General features: G+C 39.8%; 1 protein-coding gene across 1 annotated transcript in view; it reads right to left on the bottom strand.

Moving 5' to 3' along the window:
• Positions 1–19213, bottom strand: part of cntnap3 (contactin associated protein family member 3) — a 188696-nt gene that overhangs the window by 93129 nt on the left and 76354 nt on the right. Inside the window, exons 6-7 of the mRNA XM_036595152.1 lie at positions 622–797; positions 12–149 (exon numbers count right to left, since the gene is read on the bottom strand). Of these exons, the coding sequence (XP_036451045.1) occupies positions 12–149; positions 622–797 (314 nt within the window). The remainder of the gene's footprint in view (positions 1–11; positions 150–621; positions 798–19213) is intronic.

The following is a 19213-nucleotide window of genomic DNA, read 5'->3' as shown; positions in this document are numbered from 1 at the left end:
CAGCTTCTTACCATTACAGAGACTTGCTTCTCCTTGGCCTGCTCAATCACGTTAATGCCGTTGTACAGCACGTTCTCCAGACAGCCGTGGAAGTTCCTTCTGGAATGGTCTCTCTGAGCCCCAACAGCCGACACGCCGCCAAAACTGATCTTGTGAAAGAACAACAGTCTGATGTCAAATTATCCACGCTTCCTCTAAACACACACGCTCAGTGAAGGACTGATCAAGAGACCATGATGAAAACGTTAGAGCTTAACGAAGTCAACCTGACGGCATCTCGCATCAAGGAGACGCGCGGATCGATGAATTAAAACTGATGACTTTGAGCTGTTTAAAAACAGGAAGTCTTCTAGCAGCCGCAAGCGAGAGGCTGATGAAAACAGGCACTTCTATAACGAAGGACATTACACAACGATCAGCCGAAATGCAAAAAGCTGAGCGCCACTCATGGCCATTTTTATCCTGGCCAATTTATGTTAAGTGTGAGCTTGAGCATACGAGATTGAGTTTGAGAGAGACAGAGAGAGAGCGGAAGAGAGAGAGAGAGAGAGGGAAATGGAGCAGGCTGTTTATGAGCACGGGCAGTGGGGAGAAGTGTGAAGCAGGTCAGTGGCAGCACACCTCGTTAATCTCAAAGTGACTCTGGTGCTCGGGGAGCTGGAGCCGCTGTGTATTTTTGTCCACCGTGAAGTTGACGTGTCCGCGAAGCCGCTCGATGCTAATGTGGTGCCAGTGTTGGTCATCCAGCAGACTGCCCAGTGACACCATGGTGTGAAAATCGCCTGATGTGCCCCTTCCTACAAAAGACAAAACACAAGCACTGTTAAAACTCCAATAAACTCTCGGCGACGTAACAACGTGAACCAATGAACTTCGCAACTGTGCTTTCAAAAGATTGAGAACACGTTTCAAAAAGGTTTTAATGAAGTACAGCACTGTGCAAAAGTCAGGGATCACCATTTTTTTTTCTCCCCCAATTTTCTCCCTAATTTAGTCATCTACAAGTTCACCCACTAGTTAGGACCCCCCAGTCACACAATACCATCAGTGCTAGGAGGCCAAAAGCTAGCACAGGCTTCCTCCAACCTGGGCAGTTGAACGTGTTTGGAGGAAAGTGCCAACTGCCAGTTCTGTTACATTAGCTAACAGATGCCTGTGCTGGCACTCAGGGGAGATGGCGAGCGGGGAGAGCAAGACCAATTGTACTCTTCTGGACTCCCAGCCATGGATGGCTGTAGCATCACCAGGGATTGAACTCTCAATCTCCTGAGGATAGGGCCAAAGCTAAGACAGTTGCACCACACAGCAGCCCCAACAAGGCATGTATTTAACAGAAAATTACACCTATGCCTCAACAGCCAAAACTAATATAATTTCAGTATTTAGTGTGTCCACTCTTTGCCTTTATAAGATCTTCTATTCTTTTTAAGAGACTTGCATTCAGTTTTCTAAAGAAATCTGCAGGCTTATTTTTCCAGTCCTCCAAAGTTCCTTCTTAAAAGTTGATTGTATTTTCTGCTCCTCCCAAACCAATAATCCTAATTACCATATTTCCTATCACTATATAAAATAACTTTCATGCTGCCTTTATTGTTGGACCCACTGCGGTAATTAATGTGTGAGTGTGTAAATACATTTAGAACAACTCTTTGGAAATGCTTGTTATTGACTGCTTTCATCAGCGTAACAATAAAAGGTCACATAAGTGTAAAGTATATTCTTATTGATATGTGTGTTTGCAAAAAGTTGTTGTTTGTGTCAAACTTCTTTAGTTTTTCAAAGAAATCTGTTTTTAAAAGTTCAGTTTTAAAAGTTGGTTGCATTTTCTGCTTCTTACAATCCAGTTAATCCCAAACACATTCAGTGATATTGAGGTCTGGGGTCAGTCCACTGTTCTGAGAACACCAGCACATTCTTTGTTTGCTTTGTGAATATTCTTGTCTATTTCATTTTCTCCTTGACAGCTACATATCCTTTCAGACCCATAGCACTGAGTTGTCTTCTCACAGTAGAAGGATGGACAGAAACACCTGTGCAAGAGTGACTGGCCCAGTGTCCTTCCTGAGAAGAACTAAGAGGTGTCCTCCTCAATATATCATTGTAAACATAACTATATAATTTTAAATAATATAAAATATGTATTAACAGAACCTGTGCTAATCACAGATGGACAGATATACATGCATGGATATTGCGTTGGGTTCTGCCAGGCACGTCAACAGAGCTGCCATTTTGGGGCGGTCAACATCACTGCTGGACTGCATTCAGGACCATTACAGAGCATCAGTTTAAGAAAGATACTGTCCAAAATTATACTACTTTAAGAATACTGCACTCAGAAAGTGGACAGGATTATATAACGGAGAGAACGCAGCAATCCACACTCATGTTTGTGTGATGTTTATGTACAGATAGGACTGTGTGGTTGGTGAAGCAGTGAGAACTCATTGGTGTGATTGTTTTTTTCTCTGGTTTTGTATTAAGCTTATTTCATTTAATAACCTACAGAAGGGATCTTAACTTGACATGAAGCATTTATGTATCATTTATTTATGATAATTGTTAATGCTGAGTGAGCACTGTAGGTACAGCAGTCCTTAATTTGTATAGATATTCACATTAGATTAGCACTTTTTACTGTGGTTTTGGGGGTTTATTGCATCGTTATGTGCATAATTTATGAATTTGCTGCTGTGTGATGGTGTTTCTACCGGAGCTAATGCTAAACTTGGTTTTTAATGTCAAGTGCAGACTGCAGCACATGAGCAGTCCATGCAACTTAGATTAATCTGTGTCTGAAGATACAAAATTTGGTGCAAATCAGCTGGGTAATAAGGAAGTTATGGTCAATTTAATCATGAGAACTTGTCATATCTCAGTACATGTGTATGTGTTTGCCAGCGGGTCTTGACCTCTCCAACATGGCGGACGTGCAGACGTATTGCCTCAGTTTGAGAGCAACAGACAATGTGGTATCAATGTATTTATATCTATGCCCTAAACCCAGTTTAGGAATCGCTGTTGAGATTTTTTTCAGTTTATTGTCCCCAAGAGTGAAATGAAATATCGGACCATGGAGTAGAGCTTGATTTTCTCCCCTCTCTTATAGATTAAAGTACCGTTTACCTTATGGTGACAGTTTTGATGGTCTACCAAGTCTTGGAGGTGGTCGTCAGGAGCTCAATTTTCTCTGTATGTTTTCATTCATATGTATCATTTCTTTTTTACTCCAGTTTTGGATACTCCCGTTTTTTCATTAATTTTCATTTGGCTTTGGCTTACATAAGTGGATTATCTTACAGCTAATCTCTTCAGAAATATCTCTCGAAAAATTGTACTTAATGGCTGTTTTGACTGCGAATGAAATAAATGAAGGTGGTCTCGCCTTTTAATCAGCTCTTCTCCATTAATAATGAGATTTTTCACATTAAAATAGATTTCCATTTCCACTGATTTCCATCAAAACAGAGCAAAAGTGATTTCCATCAAAAAAGATTTGAAGAGACGACAGTGCTTTTGCAGTATTCAGGCACCTTTTTGAGACAGCAGCCCACAACCCTTTGAATAGTTAAAAGGTAGCAGAGAGTGAAAGAACGTGAGAGGATTTCCACAATACAAGAGCTGCGCAATATTAGAAAACAATAAGCAAGCAATCCATAATAATTAGCAACCTGCAGCATGTTGGAGGGAATGAGGGGGAGTGATCAATGAAACATGAAGCTGAGCGAGTCCCTAATGAGAGCAACTCTCTTTACTCCCCCTTCCTCCATATAGTGCAGTGAGGGGAGTTTGCCTCAAAGCATTGTTCGACGCCAAACTGCCAATGGCACCTGTATTAAACTTTCATTAAGCAGCAGATCGCTACGAACGGCAAAAAAGTTCTATTACTACAGCGAGCGGCTACGGACTGTGACAGGTATTACACCCCCCCAACACCCACCCCCCACACTCCCCTTAAAGACATCAATTATTCAGCTAAATAATGAAGTCAGGTTGATGTCATGCAACTATTAGTCAGAGGATCATTCTCTGTATGTGTTTCTATTTCTTTCTGCATCCCCCCTGAGACTCTGTAGAGAAAGGTATATGTATGTGGTGCTGTGGGTGATCAATATTTGATCATCTATATTTCTGTTGAATTTTTAACTCCTACATGGTGGATGGACCGTGAGTCGTCCAGTTTTTATTCAATGTAGGGCTTCTATGATTACTAGATTGCAAAAAAAAAGAACCATTAAAACTGAAACTGCTTGATAAATGGATCCTTCTAACAGATTACTTCAAACTGCAGTCCCACAGTAAAGAAACTATTAAATAAAAAAACAATTAAGTGTTTAGTTATTAGATATTTACAAGGGTTGTGTTATGATATATTCAGCTCAAGGCACACTGAGATAATAATAAGCTAAATATATACAAAATCATTATTTATGGGGTATTTTCTGTTGGGAGGTGTCTGTCCCAACCCCTAAATTTATACTTCAAGAAATAATATTTACATTTTTTTTAAAGATCTTTCTAATTTCTTTTAAAGTGAAGTTGACAGATTTAGATTTATCTAGATCAAGATTATTTATCTTATTAGCGTTTAATAAACAAAAACTTGTCACTCCCGAAATACATTTTCTGCTATTAAGTAAAAATTTATGTTTTAATGAAAAATATTATGCTTTTACGTGTGTACAGCTGTTCAAACTGTGTTTGCTGGTTATGTACTGGCTAGTGTTTTTGATTTCTACTCACAATAAGCTAAAATTGTCACTACCGAAATGGTCACTACTGAAACATTAAGTGAAGTTTTGATAGTGTTATTATTGGTTTGGTAGTGACAAAATAGAATATTCAATCATTTATTTTAATAAAATAAACATTATTAAGGTATTGGGTCACTCAAAGCAATAGAATTTTAGTCTAAAGTCACTTGGAAGTCTAACAGGTATTTTGTACTCTAACTATAAATTTGGAAGAATCATCCTTATCAGAAATTATTTTGTGACAATTTGCATGATTACAATGCAGTTTTTACAGTCAAAAACAGAGCTTGATAGATACTCCCATTTACAGTCGTATACAAAGGTTTGGCCACACCTGGTCAAATTACATTTTGTTGATTGACCTCCAAATCATCTACATAACACATTTCTGCACATTTAAATACACATATAATATTTGAATTTTAACATTAGAACACTGGAAAAAAAAACAATGTGGCTCATGCAAACATTCTCACACATTATGGTTTGTTTTATTTTTTTCCTAATATGGTAAACTCAGCAAATAAATAGACATTGTGCACTAAAATATGCTGAAAAAATGTTAGTTTGTTACTAGTAAAGGAGGTGTTAACTTATTTTCACTTAGGAAATCAAAAAACGTTCCGTTGCAAAACGAATTACATGCCATTTTCTTTTCTTACATGATATGTTGTTGGGAGTGGCCTTTACACATACAAGAAATATTAATTCTATATTATGATTAATACCACTTTTAAAAGAGAAATTAAAATGTGATTTCCGAGAAAGCCAACGATTCCTCTTGTCAAAAACCCTTTATATGCAAAAATGTTACAAATGAATATAGAGCATTTTGGAATGAAACTCTTCACATGAGGTTTTACCAGAGGTGCCCAAACTTCTGCATATTTCCTGTCATTGTGTTCCTAAGTCTTCTGAAAGTCTTTCTATTTTATTTTTTTCCCAAAAAAGTATTTTAGAATCTTTGAAAGGATGTTTTTTTAGGGGCAGAAATCCAGAGCTTTCAGCTTTGCTGCTTTTCTTAGTCAGGTGCTCGTTGATTTATCCATAGTTGTCCAGTGAGCACTGTTCAGGGTCTGCTGAATGTGAAAAGCCATTTAAAAGCTACATTTGAATGAGGGATCTATACATACTAATACAATCAGTACTGCCAGCCTTAATTTGACATCAACAACATTACTAATTTTGTAACACAAATACAATGCATCACAATATGGCGGCTGAAAAGAAGCCATTCCACAATAGGTGAAAGAGCAAGACTTTATAATTGACAGAATGAAAAAGAAATGAATCCTCCAGCAATCCTACAGCCTTGGAGAATTTATTAAGGAACACTAGAAAGTGTATAAAAACATTTTTATTAGCTGTGAGAAGTTTTGTGGATAGATTGAAAGAACAATAATTCATTTATTAGGCGCTGCTAAATCCAAAGAGACCCACCCGGCCCCTTTATGGAAAAGAGAAAGAAGACGCATGAAGGAAAATAACAAATTAAGAAATAATGTTTGAAAGAAAAGAATAAAGACTTTTCTTACCTTTCTTCTGATTAGCAAGAAAAATGTCCTTCATTTGACAACCTATGTCAAAATATTTCCAGCAGCTACATAAACACCTACTACTCTACAGTTGTTTACAGCTGTCACTGCGGCACGATAATGACGGAATAAACGCACACACGTTTTTCATCTGCCATCTGTGCCCACAAACACGTCTCTGCTTTTTTTTAACCAACTGCATCGTAAAAGAAAAAACAGTGTAATAGTCTTCCATATGGCTAATTTGTCTGGACAGATTTGACGGCTGATATGAGAAGCACAAAACTGACAAAAATTGTTATACAGGGGAAACTTCCTTATGTTAGCACAAGTGTTAAAATTAACACTGTTAAAAGTGCAGAAAGTAAGATTTGCATGAGTGCTATAGTCACTAAGGCTACGTTCACATTACAAGCCTCACTGCTCAATTCCGATGTTTTGCTCATATCCTATCTTGCTAACTTGATAGTTCTTATTTGTGTAGGTAAGTGACTCAAATCTGTCATTAATGTGAATGAGCTTGTGTCCTAAAATGACCCGCATGCGTACATGTCCTACTCAATAACGTCATGTTAATGAACCATGGGCGTCGTGAACAGCAACTAAACTAACCAGCAGAACAAGCCTTCGCTGCAAAGACAATCGCTCTAAACAGCTCTCAGGCTCTGTAGTCTTTAAAGGCAAAAAATGGTCAGATTTGCTTTTGCACCATTCGCAGGCTTTAGGTTCAAGTTTGTCACTGAATTATAATGCATGCGCAGTTAACCTGAATTCTGATCTGAGCGTTCACACTGAGGTTGCATGGTCATGAATCGGATAAGTATCCAAACTTATATATTATTACTTACATTTTTGACTGGGCCATATATAGAAGCCACATATGAAAGTGGCTCAGATCTGATTTGAAAAGATCATTCTGAACAAGGGGGGTAACTGTTCTAGTGGCATTTCTACAAGAACAGTTCAACACAGAACACTTTGGTTTGGTTTTCTCGATCCAGTTAGCTACCTGTGCTCAAGGCCACAAAACTGTTCAGTGGGATGACGCAATGGCGTCGCTGATCGGATCTCCTTTTATGTCAGTATTGTGCCCTGCATCTTGCTGAAGCTGAAACACAATTAAAATAAGCTCATTTCTCTTACAGGGTCATCAATAAATGAAAGCATGATAAATGTCAAACCATCAATCTAGCAATACTTGCTAATTGTTAAACAGCACAGCTAACCAGGAGATAAGAGCTGCTTATCATTAGCCTAGCTAGCATAAGCACTACTCACCACAGAACAGGTTCAATTCTGACTAACAGCAACTACACTGACACAGGTTTAGATGATAACGACTCAAATCTGAGGAAGCAGTCGAGCAGCTGGTGTCGGAGTGACAGAAAGCCGATATTAAACCTGTTCTGTGGTGTTTGGATCTGCAGCCTCCTAGCTTGGCTTATGCTAACTAGCTCATCTAGCCAAGTTAGCTTATCTAGTGGTCTACAGATCCAAACAGCATAGAACAGGTTCAGTTCTGACTAAGTAAACTATACTGAGGCAAATTTAACTGATAACAAATCAAATCTGGGGAAGCGAAGTCGAGCGGCTTTGACAGAGAGGTGAAATTAAGCCTGTTCCATGGTGTTCCATCTGTAGCCTCCAAGCTAGACTAATGCTAACCAGCTCCTCTAGCCTAAACAGCTTATCTAGTTCCTTACAGATCCAAAACCTGTCTGCCCTGCTGTTACAAGTGTAGATGATAAAAACTCTCATGTCTCCCTCAGGTCTGAGAGAGCAAAGTCAAACAACTGGTGTGAGCTGTAGTCTGCTGGGCTAACTTGTAATGCTAGCTAGTAGGCTAAAGGTTCCACCCACTGCAATACAGGCTCAGCTCCATCTAACTAACTAATACATAATACAACACCTGTTTAGGAGCTGTAGCATTTAGCCTGTCAGCCACGGCTGAGCTACTTTTGTGTGTAGTGTTCTTCAGTATTTCCTGGTTCTGATTTAGCAGCACAGCAGATGGATAAAGAAACTGTGACTGGTCTCACGCATTTGTTGCATCTAGTAATGGGAGACTGACCAGTTCATCTGATACATTAGTTTTGTCATAACATTTATTGCTGGTAGGCCACAAATGAGCATAGATAAAGCAGCATTAAATAAACACAGTTATCCCATTTAGCTGAATGAATAATAGCCTGTTTAGCTGAAAGGAGTCAGAGATGTTTGTCATGTTTCAGAAGAAATAGAAACTGAAGTCCCATATTAGTTTGTTGTCAAAGGAGAGGACATAGCAATGGCTGGTCTTTTAGGTTATCCTTTAGCCTTGCATGGACAATGGCCAGAAAATTACAGCCAATTGTGTGTGCAGACTTTAAACGGGCCACATTGAAGAGTTAGCTAAAAGCTAACTAGTGTCAACAATGATGGTAGAATCTAGGACTAAAGAAACTATTTTACCTGAATTTTCAGCAGCAAACCAAAGAAAATTTTAACTCTAGCTAATGCTAGCATCAGTTATTTACTAGTTCTTGACAATGCTAAAGCTGGACAAACTAGCTAACTAATTAGCTAATCTGTATCAAAGTAAATTGAACAGGCAAATTGCTAGCTTGCATTGTTTTTGCACCATAACAGGCCATCAAAAAGTGTCAAATTCTAGTTCTTGCTTTTGACAACATCAACCCTAGACATAAATTATCTTGCAACTAGTTGTTAAGAAGCTGATCTGTGCTCTAGCTAGAGATGAAAACTTGGTGTTAAAAGCACAACATTATTGTTAAAACAACTTATTTCCAGAGTGACATGAAATTAAAAGCTGAAGATTTTATTCCTTTACCAACTCAGAATTTTTTGTAGCTTAGGGTGAACTTCCCAAAATCTGGATCTTAAACAATCTGGTTTCCTTTCTTATTTGCCTCAAAAATACTAATGTAGGTGCATCTGCATCCTCTCCATTTCGGAACAGCAAAAGAAAACCAATCTCATAGCCACCGCCGCTAACACAAACACTGTACACGAACTCTGACACACTGCACTTTTGAAATATGAGCTTGTTTACATAGAAAAAAAAAAAAATCTATCGTAGTATCAACATTAATTCAAAATCCAAGCACAGGCTGTATTAGACTTGTATTTGTGAAGCGTATATGCGGAGGAGCGAGTGTTTCATATCACTGTCCCACAAGACCTGAAACTGTACAACAAATGAAAGCATTCAATATGCCTTCAGTGTTTGGTTCTTTTTAGAAGTGAAACATGGAGCGCACCATGAGAGATGGTTCATTTTGATTTTGATGCTGAGTTACACAGTTTACTGCCAAGTTTGGAGTACAGGGGATAGACTGTCTAACCTGTATAGATCTACTTTCATATACACCCTCAAAAATGGCTATTTAGGAAAGGCAATGGTTATATATAAAAGCATGACTATGAATGCGAATGTATAAATGTTTCTCTGCATGTATTTGTTTTTGATTCTTTAAAGTACCCTTCAAAAATGGTTCTATGTAGCACCAAAATAGTTTCACAGAACATTTTATTGGTATATAGAACCCAATACAGAACCCTTTTTGCTAATAAAGTGAACAGTCTGGTATCTGCTTTTTTTCTTTCCTGTCTTACTGGAAACTGTACGGACACATAGACAGGTGATTTTAAGCTGTTATATATTATGCCACATTTAAATTACTTTAAGTGCCAACGCTGTGGGGAATTTATGCGCTTATTAATAGACTCGCTTATTTTCTGCTATAAAAGACATTACTTGCAGTAAATACATTTAAAACTTAAACGTATTTGACTTGCTAACTAGGGCAGTCATAATTACTCAAACCTTAAACTGACCTTCTCAAGGAACCGGCAGCGATTAGTTGGCAGTTTCTATGATGATGATAATACGTTTAATGCCTTCCTTAAACTGAATGATGCTCTATAATAACAAGAACATTATTACAAAAAAAAAAAACATCAAACGACACATCACACACATAGTTCGCCAGCTGGCTGGGTGAAAAACTCTGACCACAATGTATAGTCACCCAGCCCTCAGCCCAAACTACGCTAATGCGGTGAAAACTGCCCAGGATTGTGGCCCAGTCAAGCTCTGCTACTGTGGTGAAAAGTGTCCAGGAACAGTGGCCCAGTGAAGCTTTGTAACTGCAGTGAAAAACTCCTAGTCAAATTCTGCTTATACAGTGAAAAGTGACCATGATGAAACCATTCTGGATCACAAATCAGTCAAACTCCACTTCCACAGTGAAAAGTGTCCTGGTTTGCGGCCCAGTCAAACTCTGCTACTGAAAAGGTCCTGCCTTATGGCCCAGTCGAACTCTGTTACTGAAAAGGTCCTGCCTTATGGCCCAGTCAGACTCTGCTACTGAAAAGGTCCCGCCTTATGGCCCAGTCAAACTCTGCTACTGAAAAGGTCCCGCCTTATGGCCCAGTCAAACTCTGCTAATGAAAAGGTCCTGCCTTATGGCCCAGTCAAACTCTGCTACTGAAAAGGTCCTGCCTTATGGCCCAGTCAAACTCTGCTACTGAAAAGGTCCTGCCTTATGGCCCAGTCAAACTCTGCTACTGAAAAGGTCCCGCCTTATGGCCCAGTCAAAAAGCGTACAGCCGGCGGCCCGTTCAAACTCAAAAGTCAAAACGTTCACTGCGTCCTTACATCAGACACACACACCCCAATAATACATCAAATTCTCCTACTGGTCTATCTTACAGTAAGAACTGCCTGATTGTAGAGATGGCATTGATCCAATAACAGGTATCGTTACTGGGCCGATATCAACAGAAAATGCTAGTTTGGACATTGAAAAAAGAAAGAATCTGATCCAATCATTTAACAAATTTAGCCTGAAATACCACATTCTCTCACTGTGTTATGTGATGTTGGCTCTGTATTTTCTTACCGTGGTGTAGTACAGGGTTTGAGCATGGTAGCCTATCTTAAGTGAAGACCTTCAGTCAAAAAAAGTTCCATTTTGAATCTTAGTAGAAATACTGGATTGGTATCAGTAAGTCTCATTATTGGAACTGAAATCGGTATCTCACCATCTCTACCTGTTAGACACACCCGTTAATATGTGTTTTTGACATAGGGACAGATGTATGTGTGTAAGAAGGCACAGCGCAAAATGTAACATTCAAGTTCACTAAGGCTGTAGTTAATCTAGCAAACTGCACATCGCCCGCCTCTTAGTTACGTTAAGCTTATGAGGCACAGGGCTTCAAAGACTCAGGGAAATAGTGGAACTGACAACAGGCTTGGGACAAAAGAGAAAATGCAAGTTAGCAACAAAGAAATAGCGCTGCTACTCAATGAAGTTCTTTCCTGTCAAAACATTATACAGTGTTATTGTACTCCAGCTAAGAAAACTGATTTTCAGAAATAATAACACGGATTGTGAGCAAATATTGTGACACCACTGAGGCATATTATGTACAGCATCTTCTCATGGGTTTGTGGCCTGTACCTCAATCTAGCATGAAGCTGTTGTTAAAGGAAGTTTCTCAACAGTACACTTTTGAGATATTACCACTAATTTAGAAAAATCATGCTGCCAATAGTTGCTCAAACTTATTTATTACATAAACACACATTCTGTTTGCCCCTTACAATGGGGGAAGGGCCTATAGTTAAGTAATAAGCAGTACAGCCGAGAAATGTACATATATTTATATATTCATACATATGTATAATTAAGATTTTTGGTATTTATTACAGCACAGTGTGTCTGTGTGTTTGTATTTACCTCATATTTAAGTTTTTTTCCAGTTTTGGATCATTCCAATTGGTTTGTTCAATGTGAGATTATAACACAGTGTAAAGGGCTCCTGAATTTTCAAATTAAAACAAAAAAGAAAATAAAAACAACATAAATGAAGGTACTTTTTTGCACATGCATGCTTAAGAACACTTTTATCTTAATATATTTTTGTAGGTTAACAGAGGCTTATTATTCTGCAATGGCCCTTCACTTTTAATTAAAGCCATATTTAGCAACTGGAGTACATTTAAAATATTTTTGTTACACAAAATCTAAAACCAGAACTGAACTGATCCTTTCAGGGTTAGACCTGAATGTGTAGTGTATAATAAGAGATGTACTCCAGACCCGGACATTGTTATTGCTACTTCAGCCAGACGTCCTGTGTGTGCACCGGCTCATTCATCCGTTACTGTCTGCTCAGTGAACCTTCGGCATTTGTAACAACAGGCATCAACAAGGTGAGCAGTATTTTCAAAAAATAAGCTGCAGACATAAGGACAAATGTTGATTGATGACTGTCATGTAATATTTGTAGCTGCTTTATGGTCCAGCTTTACTGGTTTTCACAGAAAATCCCCCCCCACACACACACAGGGGTCACTTCATTAACCAACAAACAGCATCCCGGTAGCATTCAATACTGGCATATGGCTCCTGATACATGACAGACGTCTGCAGCTCATCAGTGGTTAGAGTTATTGGAGCAGAGCGGAGATCCAATATGAGCGGCGTAAATCTGAATCCAGTGCGTATCGGCGGGACAGTAAAGAAATTGGGACAAAATATGAGGCACTGAAGCACAATCCAAACAGACATTTTGATGAATGTAAACTACAGGCAAAATGAAATGGTTTAGGACACAGGGAATAAATCTTCGTGTCGTTTCATATTTATTTATATATATTTTTTTCCCAGTAGATAAGCAAGTCCTTCCCGGTAACTAACATCTGTCTACACAACACAAAGTTAATTCATGCCTTTGTGTATTTTCATGTTTACAGGTCTGCTTTGGGACTGAGAGGATGTGCAGCTGTCAAGAAGCCATTACTGAGAAAAGAAAATTGACAAAAAACTAAGACAGAAATCAAAGAATCTGCTAATATTCTCAAAACAATGGACTGACCACCCCAGGGTCCAGTCCTCAATATTACTGAATGGGTTTTACGGTTACTTGAAATGTGAGATGCAGAAAGTGCAATCAAGACTAAGACGGAACTTTGGAGGTGTGGAAAAATAGCTCTGCAGATTTCTTTGAAAAACTGAAAGCAAGTCTACTGAGAACAATGGAAGCTGTAGTAAAGGTAAAGAGTGGACACACCATATACTGAAAAAATATATATTTAGTGGTTGAGGCTTCTGTGTAATTTTCTGTTAAATATGTTTCCTGTGTTTTTCCTGATGCTGAAAAATGAATAACTAAAACATATTATCTTTGGCAGCCCAAATATATATGTTAACACATTTCTTTAAAACGCCATCAACACATTTTCCTATTTTGACCATTCTAATCATCCACAGTAGTCCAGACTGAAGCCCAGCTGTATGTGCACTGTATTTTGTTAGCTTTTAAATGGCTTTTAAAGCGGTGTCTTCAGCACCTTACGTCTGGACAGTGCTCAGGACTATGAATAAATCAATGAGCAGCAAACTAACAAAAGCAACAGCAAAGTGGAGCATTTAGAGCAGATCCATTGGGAGGTGGAGCCGGTGCGAATCAGACTTGTTTCAGAATGTCGCACAGATGCTGGATCAGATTGAGATCTGGGGAATAGGCCAGGGCAACACCTTTAACTCATGTGCAGTGTGGTGGGACGCATTATTCTGCTGAAAGAGGCCACTGCCATCAAGGAATAACATGGCCATGAGGGGGTGTACCTGTCTCCATGGTAGGCGATACGTGTCAAACTGACAAGACCACTGGCCAGGGCATCACACTCCCTCCACCAGGATGTCGTCTTCTTCCCACAGTGCATCCTGCTGCCATCACTTCTTCCATAAATGGTGCACACATACTCGGCCATCCACGTGATAGAAAACGGGACGATATTCTTCTGTTGTTTCAAGGTCCAGTTTCAACGCTCACATGCCCGTTGTAGGTGCTTCTGGGATACATTCCTTCCATAACCATCATTAGAAATTTCTTAGGCTGGTGCCACAATTAGCCCCTCTGTTGGTTCAGACCAGACGGGAAAGCCTTTGTTTCCCTTTTGTTGTGTCAAAGTCACTCAGGTCATTTTCATGCCTGCCCATTTCTCCACATCCAACACTTTGACAGTGAGAACCGACTGTTCACTTAATGTCTGATATATCACAGACATTGACAAGCACAGTTGTTACAAGAAAATCAATGTTATTGACTTCATCTGTGTTTTGGATCACTGCTGTATACACTACTGTGAAGAAGTCTTAGGCACTTAAGCTCATTGTCTAGAACCATTTATCTTTGCAGTAAGTGTGTTTGTGCCTTTAAAATCACCATACATCATTAGAATAACTGTCTATAACTTTTGCACAGTACTGTGTGTGTATGTGTATATATAAACGTATATACATACACACACCGATCGGGCATAACATTATGACTTGTTTCTACGCTCACTGTCCATTTTATCAGCTCCACTTACTATATAGGAGCACTTTGTGGTTCTACAGTTACAGACTGTAGTCCATCTGTTTCTCTGCATACCTTGTTGGCCACCGTTTACCCTGTTCTTCAGTGGTCGGGACCCCCATGGACCCTCACAGAGCAGGTACTACTTGGGTGGTGGATCATTCTCAGCACTGCAGTAACACTGACGTGGTGGTGGTGTGTTTGTGTGTGTTGCGCTGGTCTGAGTGGATCAGACACAGCAGAGCTGCTGGAGTTTTTAAACACCTCAGTGTCACTGCTGGACTGAGAATAGTCCACCAACCAAAAATATCTAGCCAACAGCGTCCTGTGGGCAGTGTCCTGTGACCACCAATGAAGGACTAGAGGATGACCAACACATACTGTGCAGCAGCAGATGAGCTATCGTTTCTGACTTTACGTCTATAAGGTGGACTGACATGGTAGGAGTGTCTAAAAGAGTGGACAGTGAGTGGACAATGAGTGTAGAAATGAGGAGGTGGTCATAATGTTATGCCTGATCAGTGTATAATCGGAATGTATCCATTCGGATTGGCAAAAGTCTTTGCATGTAAACACAGCCAGTACTGACTGGAATATAAAATAAATGTATATACACACACATATTTCACACATATATACATAAAAAAAGCATGGGTACAATACATATAATGCAAGATGAACTTCGGTGAAGGACTCTTCTACTTCGTGGAAAACAGGTTTGGTTTAAACTGAAACTAATAAACTTTAAATAACAAAAATAAGCATCTAATCTCAACAGAGAAGAAGAAAAAAAGAGTGACGGCTGTTAGAAGAAAAACACTAACGGGGAAAAAAAACAGCAGAGCAGAGCAAAGAGAGAAGTCTTTTTCTTTTCTCCTTAAGGCCGCACTAAGGTCTAAGGCCATTGTGAAATAGAACATTCCGCTACAGGCATTTTAAAAGCATGGTTTTCGCTCCCACACATTGTTCTGCTTTTATAAATGTTAATGCTTGATAAAAAAAGGAGTCAAATGCAGCGTGAGTAAAAAAAGGCAGCCGTGACACCAAGAGTCCCTACAGCAGCGTAAATCTCTCCCCAGCCCATCCTGAAGAAGACAGGGAGAATGGGCAGCCATCACCGCCTCAGGCAAGACAAAAAGAGAAAAGACATGAACCAAGCACAGGCATTATCACGAGAGAGACACTAGGGGCCCACAATGGAGCTTTTAAACGCCCCTATTATGAGGGAAGATACACATCCCAGATCTGCCTGAAATCATGGGGAATTCAGAAGGTTAAAGTGATAGTATGATGAACAACTTACACATTCTATTTACCTAATGAAGTCAATCAGCCAAGACATGCCTGGTGTTCAAACTTTGCATGTTTAGTGGTCCAATGATGCTACAAGGCCAATGTAGCTAACAAATAATGGAAGTAATGCTACACCAATTAGCATCACGCTAACTTCATACCTAAATCATTATGTACTTGGCTTAAAGTGCATCAAGTTGTTCAGTAATCTTAAATAGATTTGTTCCCCACTACCTTGTAGATTTCATCCTTTCCACGCCATCTTTGCAGGGATTCGTCTGGGCCTGGTGTTCATTTGTGCCAAAAGTATGTGCACCTGACCACCACAGAGACTCCGTTCTTCTGTGAAGGATTTCCACAAGGTTTTGAAGTGCGTCTGGGAGAATTTGTGCCAATTTAGTCAAAAAATTTGTGAACACCAAACTGTACTGTTGGTGCTATGCATTCTGGTGGGTAGCATTGTCCTGGCACCAAACCCAGTTTCATCACCCCAGAGAACACATTTCCAGAGTCCAGTGGCGGCTTGCATTACACCACTCTAGCTAATGCTTGGCATTGTGCATAGAAATCTAAGGCTTGTGTGCAGCTGCTCAGCCATGGAAACTCAAGTTCTAAACGCACCGTTCTTGTGCTGATGTTGCTTCCAGAGGCAGTTTGAAACTGTAATGAGTGATGCAACAAAGGACAGCGAGCTGTTTTGCTGTTTGTGTTGCTTCAATTTCACAATAATAGCACTTACAGTTGACAGGGGCAGATCTAGCAGGGCAAAGATTTCACAAACTGACTTGTGGGAAAGGTGGCATTCTATTACAGTGCCACATTTAAAGCTCTTCACTATGTCCCATGTTTGTCTACAGAGATTGCATGGCTATGTACTTGATTTTATCCACCTGTTAGCAATGGATGTGGTTGAAACACCTGAACTCAATAATTAGGATGGATGTGCACAAACATTTGGCCATTTAGTGTAGACTATGACTAACTGGTATGGTGTCAGCTAAGAGTAGACAGATATAAAATGTGGACTGGCCATTTAGATCGCAAGAACTGTTATGGCCAATATAAAGAATTTGTGGCCACCATAAAATCATATTTTTCAAATATACATTGTATTTACAATTAATAAGCACGGTTTAGCACCAAAGGTCTTGTTTTACAAAAGGAAATATTCATTGAAAACTTTACATTAATAAGAACGTTGCCGTTGTGGTGACCCTCGTGGTCCCCTTGCCGATGTTATCTGACCTAGGCTATGTCTTTAGGAACCATTTAGCAACTTCAGTGATTGCCTCTCGGCGTAATGCCAGCTTATTTCCTTTAAGACCTTATTTCCTAGACTGATAATAGCAAACTTCAGCCAATGGTAGAGCATCTATGACGCCAGTTGGAGCAGCTCAGAAAGGGGACCACCACGGTCATCACACCATCATGTTAGCTATTGCAGTGTCCATCTGAATAAGTTTGGTAAAAAAAGAAAAGAACACATTAAATATATCCAAGGCAAGTAACCACACAGGCCACAGGCTCTGCATTTGTAGTGGCCAAAAACATAAAATAATGCTGCCAGGGTTACCAGACATTAGGCAACGACCACTCCTACTGTAAGCATCTATTACTTGTTAGCTACATTAGCCTTGTAGCTTCAGTACATAAGCAAAAAAAGCAAACTTTGAACCAAACATATTTTGGCTGATGAAAAAGTAGAAGTTGTGAATTAGATTTTTTGGTCAAATTGTATCTTTAACTGTTAGTTTGGAGACACAGCTGTATTCCAATCATGCTCGGCGAGCGAGCGTATGCACTGAGCGGGAACAAGTCTCGTCTAGCCATAAGCTGACTGATCATTTTTAACTTTCACAGTTCACAGCGTGCCACCCTGAAAGCGCACCGATAGACATGCTGAGATCTAACTGAACGCAGCATATGGTTGGGGCTTTCAGCGAAAATGCCTATTTTCTCTTAATATTCACAATCCCAATGCCAGCTGAAACATGCAGAAGCAGTCAGCAGTTTGGCTTAGTAATGGAGGGGTTTTCCTTTGTTTTTACTAATCTCTACATTTTAGAATAACGGTGAATGCATCAAAACTATGAAATGACACATGGAATTTTGCAGAGACCAAAAAGTGTTATATTAGATTCTTTAGCATCCCCATTTTCCTTAATGCAGCTTTGTACAGTCTTGGCATTTTCTCAAGCAGCTTCATGATGAGCCACCTGGGATGCATTTCTAACTGGCCTGAAGAAGCTCTACATATGCTGAGAGCTTGTTGCGTGCTGAGAACTACCTGTTGTGGGTGTTTAAAAAGAAAGAAATGTTAAAATTTGTGTTTATTATCATATATAATAGCCATACTAGGGGCATTAATACGGACATGCCCCCCCATTTGCTGCTTTAACAGCCTACATTCTACTGCGAAAGCTTTCTGCTGGATTTTAATAGGTGGGTGTGGGAATCTGCTTTCATTTGGCCACAAGGGCGTTAGTAAAGTCAGGTACTGATGTTGGGTGATGAAGCCTGGCTTGCCGAGGGAGTTCCAGTTCACCCCAAATGTGTTGGATGTGTTCAGGCCAGCCAAGTTGTTCATCTTTTTTTATGGACCTCACTTTGTGCAGGAGAGGGTTTACTTCAAACTGCTTGACAATTTGGACAAAGATTTCTAGAATGGCATTGTACGCTATAGTAAAAAGGTATTCTTTTACTGGAACTAAGGGGCCTTTATCCCTCCTCCACCAAACTTCACAGTCTGCCAAACCCAGATCTCTCTGTTAGACTGCCAGATGGATGTGCTTCCACTGCTCGAGAGTCCCTCATTGATGTGCTTTACCCCACTCCAGCTGACGTTTTGTGCTGCACATGGTGAGCTTAGGCTTGTGTGGGCAGCTGCTCAGCCATGAAGACTCAATTAACAAAGCTCTGGACGAACAGTTATTGTGCTGACGTTGCTTCCAGAGGCAGAGGAACTTGGTAGTGTTGCTGCAAGGACAGATGATTTTTATGCATTTCAGTAACTGGCGGTCCTGTTTTGTGAGCTTGTGTGGCTTATGCCTCATAGCTAGTCTGATGTTCCTCCTGGGTCCTGGAGGTCTACCACCCTGGAGAGTTCAGATCCAACACACCTGGCTCTAATATTCAGATGCTCCTGAAGGCCTTTGTTAACTGGATCAGGTGTGTCTCATTAGAGGTGGAACCAAGCTGTGCAGGGTGGTAGATCTCCAGGACCAGGATTGGGCACCTCCACTCTTAGATGTTTCC

This window comes from Colossoma macropomum, unplaced genomic scaffold (assembly GCF_904425465.1).
Source record: "Colossoma macropomum unplaced genomic scaffold, Colossoma_macropomum, whole genome shotgun sequence".
Classification (NCBI taxonomy): Eukaryota; Metazoa; Chordata; class Actinopteri; order Characiformes; family Serrasalmidae; genus Colossoma; species Colossoma macropomum.
This window is presented reverse-complemented; position numbering and strand designations above follow the sequence as displayed.